The sequence below is a fragment of the Rhinolophus ferrumequinum genome, chromosome 9 (genome assembly GCF_004115265.2).
Source record: "Rhinolophus ferrumequinum isolate MPI-CBG mRhiFer1 chromosome 9, mRhiFer1_v1.p, whole genome shotgun sequence".
Taxonomy (NCBI): domain Eukaryota; kingdom Metazoa; phylum Chordata; class Mammalia; order Chiroptera; family Rhinolophidae; genus Rhinolophus; species Rhinolophus ferrumequinum.
In genome coordinates, this window is record NC_046292.1 from 19,973,794 (window position 1) to 19,996,500 (window position 22,707).

A 22,707-nucleotide genomic window follows, 5' to 3' on the forward strand; every position below is an offset into this window, starting at 1 on the left:
GGGGCCATTTACCGACTTAGAAATGATGGAAGAGGGTGGGGTAGCGGGTCCAGGCAGCAGCAGAGATGAGTTTAGTGTCGGGCATATTGCATTCCATATGCCTGGGAGGATGTCCAGAAAGTAGTTGGCTGTGAAGTCCAAGAAATCTGGGCAACAGAGCCAACTGGAGAGGTTGATTTGACCATATGAGAGTGCTGTAAGTGATGATTTAACCCAACTGTTATGTTTTCCTTTGATTTCCAATGATTAACACATATTAGGTGATCAGGAAATATATGTTGAATTTATATTACTGTGGCTACAGCTATTATCTTGAGTCCTCTGTGTATGCTTTGGGGGAAAAAATGATTGATCTATCTAATTTTACTCAGGAGTAGGTAACTTTGGGCCAAGTGGTGCTGACCTAAGTAATTTCTTAATTCACAAATAGCTTCTTGGTCACTCAAGAAGACCGATATAAAATTGGCTCTTACTTGATTGATTATCTTAGGTATTTTCTTGGTTATTAATCAGCCTTCTCAGTTGTGAAAAAAATACTTATTTGGGGAAGCCATGAAATTCCTCTCCATGTGAATGGGTTTGGATATGCTATTCACAGTGCTAGACCTAGCATATAGCAATTTGAGAAAACCTGTTTATCTATAACCAGCTGATCTTTTTTTTGGATAGCTCTATAACACCTTGTTTAACTCAAAAGAAATGGTGAGAAAAGTGCCCTAGAAAGTACAGTGTGTTAATAATATTACAACAAATTCATTCAGTGTCCTCCAGGCTCTAGCATATTACAGGTGCTCAAATTATGTTAATCGAATTAAGTGAATCTATATGGTACTTTAGAATTTACAAAGTGCTTTCAGATATGTTACTGTATTTGGTCTTCAGAACCCTCTGAGTCAAACCAAGTATTATTCTCATTTTTAAGTATGAGGAAATTCATATACCCTTAGCAAGAATATTTTATGTATCTCTGATACATCTGCAGAAAGTTTCTGTTGTCATTTCTCACCATTTTTCATGTCCTAAGTAATATTCAGTATCAGTCATTGACAGACCTGCCTACTCTAAATTCAGCTTGTACCACTTTGATATGCTCTTGACTGTTTCAAGATGGCTTAGAAGAAAAGCTGGCCTGAAGTTCTTGAACACACTGCATCTTTTCTTGCCTCCATAGAGCACTGGTTTATATTCATCACAGTGTCGGCTCGTTTATAAGTGAAGGAGCAGCAGTGATTGTTTTTTTAATATCATACATATAACATGATTTGAGTAGTAAAGTGTGCAAGCTGGTCCAAGCATATGTCATTTACACCAGGAACACCTTTTTAAAAGAGTCCCTTTCTGTTACTAAGTTCCTCCGTGGTATGTAATATGGTAAATTGACCTTACCAAAATTTCAGGCCTAGGTTGGCAAATGTACACCTTTCTGTTGAGCACTTGCAGATGTTACTTTTCATGATATTTGGCTTCTGTTAGATTGTTCATTTTTCAAATGGCTCATCTTCTTTTCCTACTAGTGTGAGTTGCTTGTCTTCTTTCACCTACATCACCTTTCTTTAAACTTTAGGAATAGATCCCTCTTCTGTGACGTTTTCTTCTCATCCATGTTCTCCTGGAAGTACTTATGTTTGGTCTGTTTTACCTGTGATGTGAGGCATTTAGCTCAGGAGGAAACTGTGTTTCCAGAATTTAGGTGTTCTCTTAGGGGTTGAAGATGTGTCACTGATCTGTGAAGAAATATCTCTCGGCTACTGGGTCATTTTTATTCTGTTTACAAAGAAATGTTTCACTGTTTTTGGTAATTAGATTTAACTCATGGCGATGATTGGATTAGGTCTGTGCTGATGTGCTCGTCTTCTATAGCCCTGCCAACCAAAGACCAGATTTCAGTTTCTCCATTAGGCGCTAGTAAGATGATACATATGGCTTGGAGATAGGGAACAGTTTTCAACCTGAGCAGGCCCCTCAATATGTTTTGATTGACTCACAAACGCCTTGTGCCCGTGTATAGTGATGAGTTGGGTATTTAGGAATACTCCTTTAAGTATAAGGAGTATGTATTATACAGGAGAGACCATAGTAATGCAGAGTGCTTGGTACTAGGTGAGGGACATCGAAATTACTTCTCAGATTCACAAAGTTCTAGAAATAGGACCAAAGTAAGGCTGGAACTGCTTGAGCTGCTGATATGTTTAGTGAACAACAGTCTTTCCCTTTGACCACCTGAGGAACTAAGATTCTTGGTTTATATGAGTATTAATATTTTTGAGGCCTCTTAAAAATCATTGTTGATTCTCAGAGTTCACTATATTCCCCATTTATTCCTAATCTTCTTGCTTCTGTATATGTTCATTTGTTTGTAGAATGTAAATGGCATTCGCACTGAGGAGGTGGCTGCCGTGACCAAGGGGCCATCTACCAAGCCTGACTTTGAAGGGGAGGGCCCCACGCATTCATTAATGCCTAGTAAGAGCCAAATGACCACCCCGTCGGAGTCTCCGAAAAGCTTTGACTTTGGCTCCCTCTCCATAAGCAGCAAGGAGACAGAAGAGAAGGAGCAAGGGGCCGCTGGCTATGTTGATACTAAGGAAATGCCAAGAGGCCCCAGTGGGGAATGTGTGGGAGTGGAGGAGCAGGCCAGTGCCTTACAGTTCTCAGTATCACCAGCCTCCTCTCAGCTGCAACTTGGTGACAAAATGGCAGAGAGTAGTGAAGAACATGTTCCACCAGGAGAGCCCCTTGGAAAGCAAAATGGATCATTTCTTGACTCTCGTGTGGGTAGCCAGTTCCCCATCCTCATTCGAAGTTTCCAGGTAGAAACTGATTCAATGATGCAGGTCTAAGTGACTCACTTTGGGAGAGGGCCTGATCTGTTCTGTGGACGAGGTGGTGGTGGTGGTGGTGGTGGTGGTGGTGGTGGTGGTGGTGGTGGTGGTGGTGGTGAGGGTAGCAGCCTCTGCTTTTCTTCAAAATCACAGAATAAAACTGAAGCCCTTGATTACTATAAAGAAATGTATTCAGAGTAATTAACCCCATGGCTTAGAACTGCTTTCTCCCCTGATGACTTAGCAAGACCCTTGGGGGTAAATTCCAGCTGTTCATCTTTATGAAGCTGGTGTGTGTTCCTCTTTTCCTTGCTATGTGAAGAGGTGAATTGATGAGATTTCTGTGATGAGGCGCCTACAGTGTTCTGAGACCATGCTCAAAAATTCAAACACTCTTAATTAAAAGGGGTCACTGATTTTATTGTGAGAGTTCAGGCTCCGAATAATTATTTGTGTAGCCACACAGCACAGCCCGCCACTCCACTGACCCCACTCCCACGGGCTTCTGTGATCATAGGCACTAATCTCCTATGCTAAGGTGGATGGCCACTTAACTTTATCACAATCAACTGGTGGTTTTAGGGTGATTTATATCTTGGGGAAGATGAACTGATGGACAAGAAGCCTTTGATATTCCACTAATGTTCATTCTTCTGAAATTCTGAGATTAATCACCAGGTGGTGGTAGAACTGATTACTTTCTTTCCAGTTTCCAAATACTGTTTCTTCTCAGTAACTCCACAGTGAACATCTGACATTGATTTGAAAGAAGTTAATGAATTCCAGGGTAATGCATTTCCATGCCACTGCTGTTTCATGTGCCATTTGTACTTAGCGGAGGAAATGTGGCTGATTTTCTTAATGGTACAGTCACAAGGACAACAAAAGTGACTGCTACTTGGCAAATAGTTTCATATTCAAATTCTGAAGGTCAGTCCATAGTTTTTTTATATCACCAATCATAATTGTCTGATCTTATAGCTTTCCATTAGGCATATGAATGTGATTACAGTAATGCTGTTCTTTAATATCCCTCATGATTTGACACCTTGTCCGAGCTGCTTTGGAACAGTGTCCAAGTGTTGGGCAGAGATTGAGCGAGGCCTTTGCTTGATTAGAACTATCACTTTGATCAGATCAATGTCAGAAGATTAGTTCTCCCCAGTTTTCAAAAGATTCTGGTAACTGTTTTTTTACTGCTTCACAGCCTCCCCTGGTGAAGACTCAAACTGTCACCATCTCAGATTCTGCCAATGCTGTGAAAAGTGAGATCCCAACCAAAGACGTCCCCATTGTCCACACTGAGACCAAGACCATCACTTACGAGGCTGCTCAGGTAGGACACAGTCTGAGGTTTCAGAACCAAGGACTGGAGTAAACGACCTTCCTTCACAGGGTTTGGAATCATTTGCTGCAAATCGTGCTAGGCTTTTCTGGCACGGTTCTTTTTAGAAGACATCACTGATCTGGGATCTCCCAAATTACTTTATTAAAAGGAAAATGGCCTTGGATCTGATTGCTATGTTTACCCAATCCACTTAGGGAAGGCAGCGTAGTGTAATGGTTAAAAGCACGGGCGTTGGGTCATACAAACCTGAGTTCAGGTCCTGGCTTCTCCATTTGTTAACTTAAGCAAGTAACCGAACATCTCTGAGCCTTGATACCCCAGCCCACACCCCACCTCCTCCCCGAGTGACGTTAGTACCTATATCTACCTCAGGATTCTGTTATGAAGATTGTGTAAGACGTAGTACCGTATTGCATCCACTTGAGCACCAGGCCTGAAAGCATACATAACAGCTATAAGAATCGTACTCAATTTAATACAATTAAATTTAATTTAAATCACATAAGAATTTAAAACTTTTGCTTCCTACTTTCAATAAAATTTCTTCATTATTGGTCATTTGAGTGAGCTAGGGTTGCTTATGTGGAATTGTTTTTCTTTCCCATATTTTTTTTTTTTTTTACTCCACAAAAGTCAAAGGTAAGAAAAACTTTTCCCTCTATAAACTTAGCTGTTAATTCATTCCTGCAACCACTATTTCTTGAGCTTTCATATATCAGGCCAAAGCAGTGTACGCGGTAGACACAGGCCCTACCGTCTGGAACTTACTTTATAATCAGAAGACAGGCAATAAAACACATAAATAAATGTATAAATTTCAGACAGTGATAAGTGCTATAAAGAAACTAAAATAAAGAGTTAGACAATATGGGATTACATGAAAGGTTGTTACTTGGGATTAAAATAGTCAGGAAAATCCTCTCTGAGGAGGAGACGTTTTGGCCGAGGCCTGCAGGATGACGAGCTGGATAACTTTAAACAAATTGCTGATCTCTTTACGCCTCCGGGTCCTCAGCTGTAAAATGGGGATCATACTACCTCCCATTGCAAGATCTGGGGGAGGATTAAGTGAAATCATATCTGAAATGGTAGCTAACGCTTGATGTATTCATAGACATTCGGTTAATGTTAGAATGCTTCCCCCTTCTCCCTCTCACGGTCAAGAGTGTGAAATTTGAGTTTGGTAAATAGTGACAGGTTGCTTAAAGTTTTTGAACGGTGGTGATAAAATGGCCTAATTAAAGCAATGATTTTGGAAGATGATTCCTAGAGCTGTGTGCTGAATATATTCAAGTAGGGGGGATGCCTGGAGCAGGTCTGGGGAGATACTTGCAAAGAAATGAAGTGTAGCCTGAGGAAATGAGAAGAAAGAGCTGTATCAAGAGAGACAGAAATGAATGAATAGGACTTGGCAGGGAAGGGGACGGAAAAAGGAAGGAATAGGAAATTACTTTAAGATTGTGCGCACTATTAGCCAGAGGATGTAGGAAAGAATTACTTGCTCATGGGAGGGAGCCCTTTAAGTTGTCACTACCATGGAAACAACCTAAATGTCCATCAACAGGAAACAGATGAAATAAATTATGGTACATCCAATTAAGGTCATTCTATGCAGCTATTTAAAACAAAACGTCTGATGGGAATAATCTGTGTGACAAATTGGTAAATGAGAAAGCATAGTGCAATATGGTGTAAATATCGTGCAGAAATAAGTACCTGACACATATTAAAGACCAGTAATCATTTGCTATTGTTATTATTTACTTATTTGCTATAAGTATTTCTACTTCTGTTTTTGTTATCTTGCCAGATAAGTAAGCCCAGGAATCTTTTTTTTTCTTCCTTTCACAAGTCCCACACTTTAGGACACGTGGTGAGGAGATGGAGAACCAGAATAGGGTTTTACTGTTTGTGTGTGCGCGTATGTGTGCTTGAGGTCAAATTTACATACAGTGAAATGCACAGATTTTAAGTGTTCAATTTGATTGATTTTGACAAATATGTATACCTGTATAATCAAGACATTTGGGATACAGAACATTTCCATAATTCCTTTCTTTATAGCCTTTTCCAGTCAATCCCTACCCCTCTAGGTAGCCTCTGATTTCTGTCACTCTAGGCAGCGTCTGATTTCTGTCACCGTAGCTTAGCTCTGCCTGTTCTTGGATTTCATATCAATAGAAGTATACAGTAGCACACTTTTGTGTCTGAACATGTTTTTCAGATTTATCCATGCTATATAAACCCATAGTTCACTGTTTTTTATTGTCGAATAGTATTCCATTGTGTGAATATACCACAATTTGTTTACCCTTTCATTTGTTGATGGACAATTTGAATTTGTTTCAGTGGGACAAATATGAATAAAACTGCTATAAATATTTATGTGCAAGTATTTCTGTGGGCATATGTTTTCACTTATCTTGGGTAAACACCTAAGAGTGGAATTGCTGAGTCACAGGAAAAATGAATATTTAACTTTATAAGCAACTGTCAAAGCTACAGTACCATTTCGAGGAAACATTGGTAAGAGGGTCAAGGAAAGAAAGGCTGATGTGGGAAGAGTAAGTTGGAAATCATAACAGCATCTCTTCCATCTTCTACCTTCTTCAGAGACCAAAGGGGAAGAGTGAGGGGGTAGAAGGAAGGTAGAGAAAGATAGAGTCACAGGATTAGTGGAGAAGGAGCGCTTTAAAAAGGTTTAGACCTCCTGGCACGCAAATTTGTATTCTTAAAACAATGTATAAAATACTTTTATTTCTGTAATCTCTTTTCATCTTCGAAACAATGCTATGGTGGAGACAGAGAACATATTACAGTATTGCCTGTTATAAATGAGAAAACTAAAGTTCAGTGAAGTCAGAATAACTTGCCCAGTTATTTGAGCTGGGACCCAAAGCCCAGTCTTCAGACAAGAAGTTTCTTGCACTAGGTCCTAGTTCAAACACTTTTAACTGTAGAACCTTGAGAAATTATTTAACCGCTCTGGACTTCAGTTTTCTTAACTATACAGTGAGTATAATAATAAGACCTACTCAAGGGGATGTAAAGTACAGCATAGGGAATATAGTCAATAATGTTGTAATGACTATGTTTGGTGCCAGGTGGGTACTAGACTTATCGGGAGGATCACTCATAAATTATAAAAATGTCTATCCATTGTGCTGTACACCTGAAGCTAATATAAAATAATATTGAATGCCAACTCTAATTGAAAAATAAAAAATATATAATCAAAAATAATAACAATGGAACCTACTTCAGACATCGAGAGGTATAATTGAGATGATGGTTGTATTATGTGCTTGGACATAGTAGAAGTACAGTAAATATTACTTAAGTCTGAATGTAAGGTAGATAAGTGAGTCTTGGCTGAAGAAAGTGTCAGTGACCTAGCCAATAATATACCTGGTGTGATGGTGGCATGTGTGGAAGACTTAGGTGACACGACCATGTTCCCTCTGTTTGTTTTGTCCGGATTCCTAGCTGGAAGGGAACCCAGCTTGGGACTCTTCTTCCTAATTCTCTTCTCCTCCTTCCACCCTTCCACTCCCCTTCCCCTCCGCCCCCGCAATATCTCTAAGTTTTGCCTTAATGAAATATGGTCCTACCCATAAAAAAAGTTGGAGGCCTCTGCTTATAATACAAATGACTTATATAAAGAGGCAGAGAAAGATAGTAACCTAACACAGTTTTTGCTGCAGGATTCTTTATGAAAATTATTGCAATTCTTTAAATACCCCTCTGAGACACTGTACAATCCCTGTATTTTAGGTCATTATTCTCTGAAAATCATGCTGCCAGCCTCCATCTTCCTAGTCTCATTTATTTCCATCTTGGTTATGGGGTTCTTAGCAGCTCCGAGGCTAACCACCAAAACGATGACTGATAACTGTTCATCAGGCTGAGTTTGGCCCCGTCAATCATCTCTCTTTTTTGCTAATGTCATTTCTCAGCCTGATCATAGTATGTTTGTTTTGGTCATCAGATGGTGAGCTCCAGAGAGACAAGAAGCAGCCGCAGCCCTTGTTCTCTAGGTGGATTAGTTGTGTAGCTTGGCATTTAAAATATTTTAAGCCCCTCCTATGATAAGGAGGATCCATTTCAATAACAGTTTTGTTGTCAGAAATGTCATTGAGATATCACGTGTATTTCCTTCCACTCTGCCTTAAAGGGATATTTCCTATCTCATTTGCTCCAGTCTCCCCTCTCCATCTTCAAAGAAGATAGTCTGAGATTCCTTGGTTTCTTAAGTCTCAGTAAGGACCTTTCCTGGTCCTTTCTGGAAAATTCAGCCTATGATTCAGAACCTGCCCGTGCCTTAGCAACCAAGAGTTTGTACCTTTCCTGCCTTGGGTGGTGTGTGAAGAGTTCCAAATCTGTAGAGGACAATTGCCACTCATTAGTTTTAAGTCCTTGAGCAAATCATTCACCTTCTCTGAGCCTGAGTTTTCTTACCTGAGCGTGCTAATAAGTCTCTGCCCTTTCTGTTTATTTTGCAGGGCTCTGTGAGCATCAAAAAAGATAATGTTCTAAAGCCATTTGTGTACTATAATATGTCATACGCATGTACATAGTTATTGTCACCCTTGTTGAACCTATGGCTGCACTCTGCTGCCTCTTTCTGACCCACTTCTGTCACTGACCCAATGCCAAGCGCAGCTGGGCCCAGTCAACATTTTTAGAAGGAGCCTTGTTGCCAGGTCATTTATTTTAGTTATCACTTAAGGGATCACTGTAAGGGAATCAGGCTTTCACTTTAGAATGTACAGCTGAAGAGCAAAGCTGCCTTCTGCAATATTTGCCCACAAGGCTTCCTGCGAGGCATGGTCACAGGGTGTGCTTCCTTCCCTCCTGCAGACTGAGGACAGCAATGGGGACTTGGACCCAGGAGTCTTGCTGTCAGCCCAGACCATCACTTCGGAGACCACCAGCAGCACCACCACAACTCAGATTACCAAGGTAACAGGCCAGCCAGAACTTCTTCCTGGAACCCAGTGGCATGTCGAGCTTGCTGTCTCTGTGCAGGAAGGACCCCAGTCCCCAAACAAGGATTTTCTGCTCCATCCCTACTGAGCCAAGTTATTCCAGGTGTCCCAGGTGGAAAGGCCCTGCTGCTCTCTCTCCCTGGCAATAGGCCTAGGGAGACCCTGAGAGTGTCCCCGCCTACTTAGCTCTCTGCTCAAGTCGCATGTGGTGTTCTCTTTTCACATCCGTCTGTTTCTTTGGTCAGTGAGTCCCCTATCTGGCTATGGAGGTAAGTTTAAAATGTCAGGTTAAGGGCAGGCGTTGTTGGTATTAATTATGCAACCATATTTTCCAAGCTAAAAATCAGAACTTGGGGTCTAACAAAGAATTTTTATGTCATGGCCAGGATCAAGGCCATGGGAACTATAGTTTAGATGCTGAAATATTGGAATTATTAAAATATTGCTTATGGGGGCCAGAGGGACATATCTAAAATTAGAACTGCTCCCAGAAAATCAAGGATAATCCATGTTTGCTGAAGCACTAGAGGAAAATGTATTTTCTTATCAGTAAGAAATCTGGATTTCTGACCAAGCTCATCGACACACAGCTGACCGGAAGCCAATTACTTAATGTATATAGACCTTGGTTTTCTTCATGTGTCAAGTAGGGAAACCTACCCACCCTGAGGGAATTATTGGAGGATCTCTTGACATCAGTAATATGAAAATAAAGAGCCCAATGTCAAACTGTGTGACATTTTTTTCAGCTTTCTGATTTTTTTTTCCTCTCAAAAATAATCAAATAAAATACACAGGAAAAAAACAAAACACCTATCTATTTTTTATCTCCCAGATACTACTCAATTTCTGTAGTATATGGGAGAAAGAAAAAGAGAAAAGTAAATAAGTAGAGAATTGTGACTTTCTGTTTAACTTATTAAAGATTTTAGCAATCCAAGGGGCTTGAAGTATGCTCATTTAGCAGGTCCAGCCAAGATTTTGAACACATAGGTGAGAAAACTATCCTATCCAATACCCAACAGCAGATTAAAATTTGGGAGTGGAGCTTTCAGAATAACCTCTTGCTGTTTCTTTTTCCTTTGTTTTCTTCCTTTCTCATACGACCGCCTCCCTATGGTTTCAGACTGTAAAAGGTGGGATTTCAGAGACCCGGATTGAGAAGAGAATTGTGATCACAGGAGATGCCGACATTGACCATGATCAGGTTCGAATGCTGAGGAGATTCTGGGCCTGGGAGGGGTCCCTGGGCAGGAAGATGGATGGATGCAAAAATTTCCTCTGCCACCTTCACCTCCAGAGAGCCCCCTCGGTTACTCCAACTTTTAAGAAGAGGGACAGAGGGAATCAGACTCTGGAGGCCTCTGTGATGGGGCCGCTGATTGGGGAAGCAAAGAAGTGTAGTAGAAAGAACATGGCCTTGAGACTCAAAACACCTGAGCTCAACTCCCAGGTCTCACCATATTCTGGCTCTTCACTGCCTGGGCCTCAGTTTCCTCATCTATAAGATGGGCATTTTAGCATCTTCCTCTCAAGGTTGTTGCGAGAATCGAGTGAGTTACGGATGTACAATGTGTGGCCCAGGGTGGGCTCCAAGTAAATGGAGCTGTTGCTGTTCAGGGGATCTTGTGGACCTGAACCTGTGCTGGAGACAGTCGATGGTATCAAAACAAAGGGAGGTGTGACCTCTATCCAAGGGCTGTCATAGCTGAGGAGACACAGGCTTGGCTTGATTTTTGTCCTAGATCTAGCACTAACTTACTGTATGACCTTGGGCAAATCACTCTACCTCTGATTTTTTTTTCCTCTCCTAAAGAGAGTAGGATGATCTAGATAATTTCTAGGCCCTTCTGAGTGCTAAAAGTCTATGATTTTATATTAATTAGGTGCTAATTGTGTGCTACAAGCAATTAGCAAATAATAAGGTCACGATTAATGTTCCCGGTTCTCTGCCTGCTCTGGCAGGCGGTGAGGTTAGAACAGTAAAGCTGCAGAGCAGAGGGGGTGGAAGACACTGCATGCAAATGCTTCTGGAATCATTGACAGGAGCGCTGGAGCAAGAGTTCTGTGGCCTTTATGCTGATATGCTGAGTGCTTTAAAAAAAAAGAAAAGAAAAAGGAAAACTGAGCTGCAGTTCCCTTGGTAGCAGGGTTGAGACTTACAGCTAAGAATGCTAGGCTCCGGGCCCCAGCTGTAACGCTGCAAAGCCCAAGTGAGGGGCCTTGCAGCCTGTGTGCCTCAGCTCAGAGCGTCCTGCTGCATCCAGCCTGCCCCCCCCACCCCACACCCAGTCTGGTGTGATTTGAGCCCCTGCTCTGTGCTCAGTCTGGGCTGGACAGCAGGAGCAGTGGGAAGGGAAGGTGTTTGGGATTTGGAGGGAGACAGACCTGGGTTGAATCATGACTCCACAATTTATTGGTTGTATGCCCTTGAGCAAGTTATTTTACTTCTCTCAGATGTAGCTTCACCATCCTTAAAGTAAAGATAATCATAGGTTTCTTCCAGGGGTGTTTTGAAAAAGGGACCGGCACACTTGATAGCTCAGAGAGGTGCTCCAGGCTCCCTCAGTTCTCCTGGGCACTGAGGGATACGGGGAAGGGTGCGGGCAGGGAGGCACGGTGAGGAGGACGGTTCAGGAGGAGGAGTGCGGTGCGGGCTTTCAGAGAGAGCTGAGTGAAGGCAGGAGTGAGCAAAGGGAGGACGTGGGCTGGGCCTTGAAGCACGAGCAGATGCGTGGGGCAAAACGGGGCAGAGAGGGTGAGCAGACCTGTAGAGGCTGTGGTTCCAAGAATGGCTTTCATGGAATCAAGAGACCAAAAGAGGGTTTCCCTTCTCCTGCCCCTCCATGGCCCTCCCAGGGATAGTTCTTCAGAGCCAGGGTCACAATCAGCTGGTCACATCTAGCTGAAGTCCTTTGTGATGGGGGCGGGGAGCCTGTCTCTGAATCCCTATGCCACCAGCCTCCGGAGGCTGTTGGCCTCATCCACCTTGGGGTGCTCTGGGCTAGAGGCTCAGAGACTTGCAGCCCACGGAGAGGAGTGGCATCATTGCTCCTCTTTCCCTCTACTCCTGCTAGCTTTTCTAAAATGATCAAAACGCCTCCAGATGCTAAAATAGGGTCCCCCCCAAAAAAACTAGAAGACAGTATGGTAAAGAGGAAAGTCTGATGGACTTAAATTAAAACCTCTGTTGCATTACTTACAAGCTATGAAACACTAAGCACTTTATTAACCACTGAACCTCAGTTTCCTCGTCTATAAAATGGAAATAACGATACTTCCCTCATTTGTTGGGTTGGTGTGAAGATAAAAATAATGTGGTTAGGCCAGTGCATAACGTGTAATAGATCCTCCCACTCTTCCTTCCTTTCTTCTCCCTACTTTAGCCAAACACATCCCTTCCTTTTTGTAGCACGCGTCTTTATTTTCCTTCCTGGTTACCCTGGGCTGAACACAGATTTTGCTTTGTCCTTTAGACTCACTTCTCAGTAAATCCTCCCAGACCCGCCCAAGCAGGTGCAGCCATTGTCCCTGAAGCCCCTCCCTGATTCCTTGAAGGCAGCTTTAACCTCCTCTGTCTCTGTGTTTTCAGTCCCGGAGCCTCCCTGTGTAGGATAGAGTGGACAGGGTCATTATTAGCTTGGCGTGGCCTAACTGCCCTGGTGCTGCAGACAGGATCGGTTTGCCAGAGAAATGCTCTCCCATGACCTCTGCCTTCCTTCCTTCATCCGCCGGCTGCTTTCTGCCTTATGGGTGTCCTTTCTGTCTTTCACAGGTCCTCGTACAGGCCATCAAGGAGGCAAAGGAGCAACACCCAGACATGTCAGTGACCAAGGTGGTTGTTCACCAGGAGACTGAAATCTCTGACGAATGAGCTCAGGTAGGGGCTCTTCTTTCTGGGGTGGAGGGTGCACGCTGTCCCAGCCTAGAGAGCACTGGACGGAACCCTGGCCATTCCGGGAACCGTCCCCACAACGCTGCCCACCCTGGGGCTTGATACCGTGAAGTCAGGAACGGCTGATGGGGGTGACATAGGGGCTTATTAAATATTTGGCTCCAACTAAAGCTGCTGGGTCTCCCTGTGTCCTCCTGCCCTTAGCAGTACAAGCAAACGTGGGTGTCAATCCCCATGCACCTCCTGAATCTTCAGGCAACCCTCTGCTTCTCCACCTCACCTTTCTCCTCTTCTCTCTGCTGCTCTGCTCTCGGCTATCCCAGAGGAAGAGAACAAAACCAAGAAAAGGAGGACCAGGCTGTCTGGAAATGGGGCGATTGGAGGACAGGGAAGAAATGGCTAAAGTTCCATAACCAAACTAGAGAGTTGGAAGCAGGGGAGTTGCTTTTTGGGAGCCAGGGATCCAGATAAATTTGTGCCTAAAAGTAGTTTGCACATGACTTGAAGAAGCTATCAACCACCAGGCAGGACTAGGTCCTGTAAAACTGCCCAGGCCTTGATTGTCATTTTAGCCACAAGAACTTGGCAATGGGACTGGATAAGAGTCTCCTTTGCGGGATTTAAAAACTTTGCTTCTCTTTCTTCTAGGAACTGTTTACCCCCGACTCCCTGCCCGTCTCCCATCCAAGAGAAAACCAGCAAAATGACAAAGAAGCTAAGCTGCAATAGTCAGACTTCAGACTTTCAAGATTATTCTAACCACCAGAAAATTAATTTCATTTTCTATTTGGAGTTTATACCAACAGAATCTTCTAGATGTCACTGATCCTTTGGAATACCTTTTTCTATATTGTGATACCAGAAATTGTTCAACTTTTCACTCTATGGACTGTTTTTAAAGAGCTTTTTGGTTTTTTTAATGGGGTGACTTGTAACCCCTTCAACCTATCCTCTCCCGATTTATTTCCAACCCAGAAACTGACAGCGTCCACAGAATTCTTTGGGAAATCCTCCAGACTCTGTCAGCTGTGTTGGGGGGCCAAAGCCAGCTTATTGGGGCTGCCTTGCTCCTCCCCTAGTTTCATACCCTTTGGATGACAGCAGAAACTTCAAAAACCAGCCCTCTCTCAGAACCAATGACGTGACTTTACCGCAATGTCAGGCAGGGTGGCTGCCCTGATACACACACCCCAGGAAAATGTCCCTGTCCCTTTATGGAGGGTGATTTTGGTGAGGCAGAGACCTCTACTAAGAATGTAGTATTGCTTTTCCTTCCTCCCTCCTGTTCTTTCTTTTTGAAGCTTCTTTAGATCAAAGACATCAGAAGTTGCTTCAGATATATCTGATACTGTGAATGTTTGAACAGATCCGTGGCCTTCACCTTCCCACCCTCCCTCCCCTTTTACCTCATCAGAAGCAGTGGCTCTGCTAAGTGCTCCCCCCACCTCCCATCTCAGGAGACCAAAACTCACGGAGAAATAGGCACTTTGGGCCAAAAGTACTAATGGCACATGTTTCGTGGTGATTTGGGCAAAGAAAGTGAATGAGGTTTTTGAAAGGTTTTCTAGTTCTGGGAGTGTGCACTTCACACAGGCGTGGTGGGGTTTACCTCAGTCAGATCTGGCTCAGAAGTATTTCCAGGTGACTGCCCTGGGCCTCTTCTTTAATCCTGGGATGGGAAGGAATGTGACTCAGGAGGTTGTGTACCTTGACCTGTCTTCTCCCCACTAGCACCCGCCTGCCAACAAGGGAACTGGCTTTTAGGGGCCATCCTTCCCACAAGACCCCACATGCTAAGGGGTATAGCACCAGCTCTGCTCATTCACACTCACCAGTTGCGCCCATCAGGTTTTGTAGGCTTGGTTTTAATGGTGGGTTTGGCTTTAATTTTTTGTGTGTTGTTTTGGTTTTGAGAAGAGGACTGATGTCCCCAATTCCACCATTCCTGGTACATATTTGGGGGCATTTTTATTAAGTAGGGCTTCTCTAATGTTCCAGCTTGCTTCCCACAAACAGATATACCTGCAAGTTCTTAGAATCCTAATTCTAGGACAGAAATGAATTCATGAGGTAGACAGTGGGTCAGAGTCCGCAGTCCCAGGGGACTACGGGCAGTGAGCAAGAGAGAAGTCTCACGCCTCTGTCGTCCACGGTAGGAGCCAGTGGCGTGTCCAAAGTGTCTCCTGGCTGAGTTTTGTTTAGACGAACTCAGTTGGTTTGAGCTGATTTCATATGCGTGCATTTTTTTTTTTTAGTAGTTATGTGAGGTTGTTATTAACCAACAGGCAGCTTTCTCTGGGGAAGGGCAGGGAAGAGCTCAGGTGGGATGTGTGACAGGCTTGGGGAGATTGTCCTATCTCAGGAACAGATTTAAAGCCTGTGGGCATGGCGTCTGAAATGGTGGGGTTTTCTGGGTAATGCCCAAGCCCGGGCTGTGTTGCCAGGAGTGGTGGTGAGGTCAGAAGTCCAGCTCACATCAAACAAGCATGTAACGTGAGCTCACTTCCCAGTGGCCTGCTGTCCTGCTAAAAGCTACTATGACTCCCAAAGCCAAAACCTGTGGAATGAAGAGGATGGGGAAAAGGAAGAGAGCACAGTGCACTAGAAATCTGGCAGACTGAATATTCCGTGCTATCCAGATCAGTGTGGCAGCTTTCAGAGCACGGGACCATGCATCGGGCCAAACCTTGCCCTCAGCTCTGTCACCAACACAGTACACTTCTCCGCTCTGCTTCCTTGTCTATAAATTGGACCAGAAGATCTGTAATGCCCTTCCAACCCTGAGAAGCCATGATTTAGACAAGCTAGCACGAGGGGTGTCCTTCCAGGCCTCTTTCTCTTTCCTTCCTCTCTGGTACCAGATCCTGGGGTTGGGCAATAGTTTGGGTTTTTTTCTTCCTGCAGTTGTCTGTGTGTGTGAGAGAGAGCGAGCGAGAGAGAGAGGGGGAGATAGAGAGAGAGAGAGAGAGAGAGAGAGAGAAGAAAAACAGACTCTGTCCAGGTGGAAATGCAGAGGGGACTTGGCAGCAGTTTTCTTAAAGTGACTCAGACACACCACAGTAACAACTCTCACTGCGACTTTATTTTTATTTCACTTGAGAAATAAAGACTTCCTCCAAGCCACATGAGGTCTCTGCCTCCCACCCACCTACCAAGCTAGACCTGCATTTTATCAGCTGAGGGCCCACACAGCCTGGCTGCAGAGGTCTGTCAGGGCATCTTTGTCCCCCTCCCTGGGCCCCCACCATATGTTCTGCAGGGCAGCCAAGGGTGAGGGGACAACAGTCCCCCTTGGGAAATGGAGCCAGAGCTGTGGCCTGACCAACACCGAGAAATGCTCATAGGAAACACCTGCCCAGGATCTCAGCCCCAGGCTGGTGGTTTTACAAATCTTTCTCAAATGTATTATTTTGGTGACAAAAATGAAGGAGCTTTGTAAAATTTTTAAAAATTATGAATCATATCAAGTAGTTGTTTACATTTCTTGACAAAATAGGAACTATGGCAGCAGAATCAAATTGGCAAAATCCTTAGATTAAATAGGCAATAATTAGGTCTGCTGTTTTGGCCTTTTGTAGTAAGAGAAGTGGCTGTAGTGTTTAGATACGTGTTTGGTCTTGCTTCTTGTCCTGCATTTTTCAATAAACTTTAAAAAAAAAAAAAAAAGGACTGAATCTGAGGCTTAATCAACTTTTAAAGTTCTCTTCCCCTACCAGCAATTTGGGAAATTTTAGACCCAAATTCAAGCCATTTTCTAAAGTAAGCTACCCACATTGGCCAAAATGCAGCTTGAATGTTGTATAAAAGGATTTCTGAGAATTGGCGAATGCTTTTTGCCAACTGGAGGGAGATTTTGCAGCACAGACCATGACAAAGGAGAGAAGGGGGCTTCTCAGACCTATTTGGGGTGGGGCTAACCCCTCAGCATGAAGGCTTGGCAGTCGTGTAGCCTTAGTGGGATGTACCCTGCATGGCTGAGGGAAGAAAGGGTTCCCATCCCAGATGGCAGTGAAGGGGCTCAATTCTACCCTATTGCCCATCTTCCTAGAGGTCCAAATACCATCACCAGTGCCACCTTGGAGAGAGCCTGTCCCAGCTTGTAACATCTCAACCTGCCTCCCAAGTCTTAGGGGGTCCTTGCCCACCACTCTGGGATTGCCAAGACACCAGGTGCATCTCCCAATCACCCTGGCTTGGACCTCTAGCCGCCTCAGGTACCTGTCCAAGGCTAAGGCCACTTGGAGGCTGAAGGAATTCCTGAGGCTGAGTCATGCTGGTCTCCAGACTCCACATTAAAACACATTATCTCCAGGTTATTGCAACTTTGTGCAGTTGGCTATTGTCTGCCATTTCTCAGGATGCCTTAGCAGCTCGGGATGCTGGGTCCCGCGCATCCATTCCCCAGTCTGGGAGGTGACTGAAGCATCTACTAGACATTGGGATTCCTGGTCCTGTTACCATGGTCCACGCTGCAGCCTCATAGCAGGTTGTCGCCTGATCCTCAAACCTGGGCCCCCAAGTCCCCGCCTCCTCCCAACTTGGCATAACCCCCCAGACTGAGGCGGTCCAGTCGTGGCCAGCTTCGGTGAGCACAGTCCCGAGCTGCTGGGGCCCCAAGCAGGAGCTCTCCAAGGCCCAGATCCAGAGACTTGGAGTGTTCAATGCAGGAACCAGAGGGCTGCACGGTGATAATCACATGGCCAGTCTGAGTCCGTGGACCCCAGGGTGGGGGCAGCCCCGGGCCCTTCAGCGGGTAACTGTTGAGCAGGGCAGGTAACCCCAAGCGAGGATTAGCAGGTTCTGAACGCAGACTCCGCACTGACGGGACAGGTGAGGTACCCCGACGCGGGGACAGGTCCCAACTTTCTGGCTCCGCACAGCCTATGGCTCGGGGAGTCCTGGGACCGGGACTGGGAAGGAGCGCGCAGTCCCAGCCTGGGCCGTCGGGGGGCCGGAGCGCCTGAGCCCGAAGCACCCCCTGGCGAAGCCGTCGCGTCTCCAAGTCTCGGTTCTCGTAGAGCAGCGTGTTGGCGCAGATGAACACGAACAGACCGACGCCCATGACCACAGGCCCAAGGAGCCGCAGCCGCTCGTGCGGGCCATGGGCCCGGCCGGCCCCGCGACCCTCACGTCGCAGCTCGCTCACGGGGGGTGCGCTGGCATTGGCAGCCCGGGGCCCTGGGGCTCCTGTGCGGTGCGGCCAGTAGCCGGCCACCGCGATGCCCATGCCTACCAGTACCACGAGCGCCCCCAGCGCCGCGAAAGCCCCCGACGGCGAGCGCAGCCGCAGCCGCGCCCGCACCCGCAGAGGCTCCGGCGGGGAGCGCGGCAGCCGGCGGCGGCCCAGGCGGCGGCCCAGGCGAGCGACGCGGCCCTCGGGGCTCCTCCGCACCTCCCCGCAGTCTCCCGGACTCCCGACCGTCATCTTGCCGTCGTCTGGGCGCTCTGCGGAGAGAAGACGGGAGGCAAGGACTCAACCGACGGGCCTAGACTCGGAGCGCTAGGATGGGGGACCAAATCCGAGAAGGAAGATCGGGCTGCCTCGCCCAGGACGCTTGGAGATCCCTGGCGGCCACCCCCGGATTTTCCCGGGCTGCCAGGCGGGGAACCGCCCCCACTCCGGTTTTCCGCAGCGGCGCTCGGAGCCAGGGTTGCGCGGCAGAAGCCCGAGTTGGCCCGGCCCGCGGGCGGAGAGGAGGGAGGGGGGCGCCGGCTGCTCCCTGGCGCATCGTTGGCTGCGGGGCTCCGGCCGCCTGCGCCCTCTTCACCAGCCCGCGGGTACCCGGCCTCGGAAGGTGTGGGGCCACCAGCAGCAGCGCCTCCAGGGTAAGTCCTGCCAGGGCGCGACCTCACCTCCGCACGTGGCTGTGCCGTAGTAAAGGAGGGAGGTGGCGCGCAGACCGCCAGGGTCCGCTGGGGTCGCTCGCGGGCCCCACTTCCCCCTACTGCGCTTCACATACCGCAGCGTAGGAAGGAGGGGGTGTCACTGACTACCGCCTCTTCCTACCCGCCCCCTCCTTCCAGACCTCCTCAGCCAGCACAGAAGCTGCAGCAGGAGAGACTTGAGCAAGACTCCAGGAAGACCGCTCTGACCACGATCAGCGGCCGACTTTGCCCAGAATTTCTTTAAACTCCGCGCGGAAGAGGCTGCCGGGTTCTCCAGCAGCCGGGCTTTGGCGGGCAGGAGGCAGGGAGCCACGGGGCCGGGCGCAGGGTTTTGTCCAGCGGACTCCCCTCCTGGCTCTACCGTCGGCTGGGACAAGGCTGTTCCCAGTTTGCAGCGTTTCCAATTCGGGCTCTTCGGGATGAATCATCCCTCTTTCCCGCCGCCTGGCCTCCTTTCCAGCCTCCTCCGCCCGAGGCCTCAGTGGCCCGCGTCCCGGCCGGAGCAGCACCGCCCCTCCGCCTCGGGCCGCCCCGCTGAAGCCCCTCCCGGCTGCTGGTTCGACCTGGCCTGCGGCCTGGAGACTGGATCCGGGCCGAGGCAGGAATAACAGAGCTGCGTGTGGTGTGGACCCCACGGAAGGGAGGGTGTGGGAGGAAACGGGGGGCCCCTCCCAGGCGCCCGGAGCCTCAGGAGAGGAGGGTTAGGACCTTGCGGTCCAGTGGTGCATCCTCACACCCCCAATCTGGTTTCCAAACAGCTCCAGCGCTGGAACCCACCCCTAGGCCCTGAGGAGGAGGCCTTGCTACCCCACCTACTCCCCATCCGCACCCCTGAAGCTCAAAGCAGGACATCCATCCCTGCCTCCAACAGGAGAGCTGAAATCTCAGGGCCTAGCATGGAGCCGCAGCGTCTACCGCGTCTACAGCCGGCTTTTCATAGATAGCAGGCATCTGCAGCCCAGAAAGGAGCCTGCCGGAGTCACACCGCCACCCAAGGCGGGGGGCTCCACCAGGACCGACGCCGAGCCTCTGGACCTAGCCCAGCGCTGGGCACTTCTCGGCACAACCACAGAAGCTTCCTGGCAGGAGGCGAGGCCCATTCCACCCTTGTCTCTGAATGTGGAGTCCTTTCCCCAGACCCAAGCTGGCGAAGTAACCACCCCGCCCCAGGCCAAAGCTGGCGCCCCAGCCCCAACTCCGGAAAGGTCACCCCTGAGCCCCGGCGCGACCCTGAGGGGAGGGAGCCGCAGGCGTGCAGAGAGATGGAGACACGCCTCAGAGACCCCGAGGCTCTGGAGGGCGTGAGTCACGCTGGGAACCCTAGGGAGGCCGAAACTTGGAGACACGGTCCGAAGGTCCCAGGGCGCGCGGGAAGTTGCTCGGAACCAGGTCCGGGAACTCCGGGATCCCGACTCCGCCCGCGTCCTCACTCTGGCCGGGAGGAGGGAGGTGGAAAGCGAGGACTCGGCTCCCGCCCACCCCGGGGCCTTTCCGGAGGGCGGGGCCAAACAAAAAGTTGAGGAAAGTGGGAAACGAACCCCGGGACCCTATTTTTGCTCACCTGGCGCCGCAGCGCCCGGGTGGTCCCAGTCCAGGTCCGCGCGCCACGGCTCGCGGCACTGCCGCGGTCTCCACGGAATCTGGGCCCCCGATCCCGCCCCTCCCGGGCCCCGCCCCGCGCCTCCCCGGCCCCGCCCACCAGGAGCCGGGGGTACAGTCTGGCCCGCTCCCCGCCAGGCTCCGCCACTGGAAGAAAACAACAACTCAGGTCCGAGGGTCGCAGGTAAGCGCTCTGTGCGCGCCTGGTGACCCAGAGGACCGGGGACCCTAGTCCCCCGCTTACGTCATTCGCAAAGGGCCGGGAAGGCTCTATTCCCACGTGGGGAAACTGAGACCGGAGTCCGAGAGTCCCTTGCCAAGCTCCGCAGCCTGAGCGTGCGTACGGGATTTGAAGGCCGCAGGCCCTCCGGCGCCTCTCGAAGCCCCCCAGTCCAGGCGCCCGGAGAGGACTCGCGGTGGGGGGCGTCTGAGAGCCCACTGATACCCAGCGCCGTCCGGGAAGCTGCCCATAGGAGGCAGCCGGAGTTCCTGCTCTGCCAGCCCTTCCTCTATCTGAGCTTCACCTGTAAAATGGACATAATGGTGTGCGCTTCGCAAGATGCTGACGGGCGGAAACTTGGGCAGTGAGGACGGGGCGCACCACATCGGGCATTGCCCCGGACACCCCCGCCAGCTCTCAATGAATATATCATGACCGGGAGGGTGGAATAGGGATGAGCCCGCCCCCAAAGCTCAGAGAATCAAATGGGGTGTCGCAGATCGTGCCTCTCTAACCCCCCTAAGAAGATAAGCCCAATTTGGAGGGGAGGGGCAGTGCTGTCCCAAAGGAAGAGGAGGCCACTGAGGGCCGCGGAGCCCAGGCCGACAGGCCTGAAGGGGGCGGCCCAACTTTCGTGCCCCGCCGGTCCCCAGAGGCAAGAATGTGGAGCGGAGCACGGGGGTCGGCTGGCGGCCCAGTTTCCATGATGCGGGGGGCGGGCTCAGAGGAGGGGGTGCGGGCGGATTGCCAGGCTTTGCACCGGGGCCCCCCTCACTCCCGCAGCCCGGCCGGGCCCCTCGGGAAGAATTTCCGGCCTGGGATTGATTAGAATCCGACCCTCCCCCGGCCGCGGAGACCCCCCGGCACGCGGGGCGCGAGGAGAGGGGGATGGGAGGTAATGAGACCCGGCTGTGCGCACCGGGCAGGGAGGGGGAACTGGAGGAAGTCGCTGGCCTGGGCCACCCCACTTCCCAACGCGTGGCAATGGGGTCCCGAATCCACACCGCACAGCTAAGCCTCGAATACAGGCTCCAGGCCTCTGGCTCGGCCAAGGGGATTTAGGGATGGCCTCGGCTCCCCCAGGAGCTCCTCTCCCAGCCCCCTGGGGCCAGGCATCGTCGGGAGCGACCTCGACCACCCCTGGGAGCGGAGCCTCCTCCGGTGGACCGACCCTGAGCACACCAGCGTCCGGAGAAGGCCACAGTGGGTGGGGCTGACCCTCGGCTCCCGGGGCTGCACCCCTGCGGTCCAAGAGCGAGGCCACGGTCGCCTTCCTGTAGCCCACGTGGGACTGAAGACTCCTGCGGCCTGAGCTGGGAAGAGAACGCCCTCCTCTCTGCTCCTGGTTTGTTGCCTGCACTCCACTGAGGCAGCAGCCTTCTTCCTGTCTTTTCCCACCTCCTGCTTCCCGCCATCTCCTTCATCGACCCTGCACTTCATCCACCATCCACCCACCCTGCACTTCATCCACCATCCACCCGGCACACACTGACCCACAGCGTCCCGGCCTCCGCCCTAGCAGATTCCCTCCTACTGCTCCCTCAACGGCCCACCCAAAACCTGTCCCCTTCCCCACTCATTGCTCTTCCTGGGGACAGGAACTCTGGAGGCCAAAGCCTGGACTGTGTCACCTCCCTTGTCCCTTGATTTTATCCCTTGCTTCTCCTGCCTGCCCCTCCCAGCTTTTCTCCCTCCCTGGCCCCCCGTCCTCCCCAGTGTTGGGGCTCCTTTAGCCTGGGCCCACAAGCTCAACCTCACTGTCAGCAGCCAGACACCTCCCCGGAAGTCTCCCTGGGCTCAATGATCCTGCCCATTCCTGCTCCTTTCGTCCCCTCCAAGACCAACTACACCACAGGTCACCTTAGGCCTCTTCCATTGACTTCATCAGGGCTGGTGGGCCCTGCTCTTGTAATCTGGAATTAGCCTCCTTCTCCCTACTCCAGGGCGCT

The 22,707-nt window shown here is 49.2% G+C and overlaps 2 protein-coding genes across 17 annotated transcripts in view; one reads left to right on the top strand and one right to left on the bottom strand.

Annotated features, from left to right (window-relative positions):
- Window positions 1-15,996, top strand: part of EPB41 (erythrocyte membrane protein band 4.1) — a 150,338-nt gene extending 134,342 nt beyond the window's left edge. For 8 of the 15 annotated variants that reach the window (XM_033113923.1, XM_033113922.1, XM_033113925.1 and 5 more), the window contains 6 exons: window positions 2,361-2,810; window positions 4,030-4,158; window positions 9,031-9,132; window positions 10,285-10,365; window positions 12,934-13,038; window positions 13,702-15,996. In XM_033113923.1, coding sequence (XP_032969814.1) covers window positions 2,361-2,810; window positions 4,030-4,158; window positions 9,031-9,132; window positions 10,285-10,365; window positions 12,934-13,032 — 861 coding nt within the window. In that variant the 3' untranslated portion in view covers window positions 13,033-13,038; window positions 13,702-15,996. The remainder of the gene's footprint in view (window positions 1-2,360; window positions 2,811-4,029; window positions 4,159-9,030; window positions 9,133-10,284; window positions 10,366-12,933; window positions 13,039-13,701) is intronic. The other 7 variants (XM_033113930.1, XM_033113931.1, XM_033113932.1 and 4 more) reach the window with 3 other exon arrangements.
- TMEM200B (transmembrane protein 200B) lies at window positions 15,257-20,593 on the bottom strand. Of its 2 annotated transcripts, none has more exons than XM_033113946.1 (2): window positions 20,501-20,593; window positions 15,257-18,498 (listed from the first exon to the last, which is right to left on the bottom strand). In XM_033113946.1, exon 2 carries the CDS (start codon window positions 18,476-18,478, stop codon window positions 17,555-17,557), a length of 924 nt encoding a protein of 307 aa, XP_032969837.1. In that variant the 5' UTR covers window positions 18,479-18,498; window positions 20,501-20,593; the 3' UTR covers window positions 15,257-17,554. The 2 variants fall into 2 exon arrangements, with proteins under 2 accessions (XP_032969837.1, XP_032969836.1); XM_033113945.1 differs by lacking the exon at window positions 20,501-20,593 and adding an exon at window positions 19,080-19,214.
- Window positions 20,594-22,707: the final 2,114 nt, after the last annotated feature.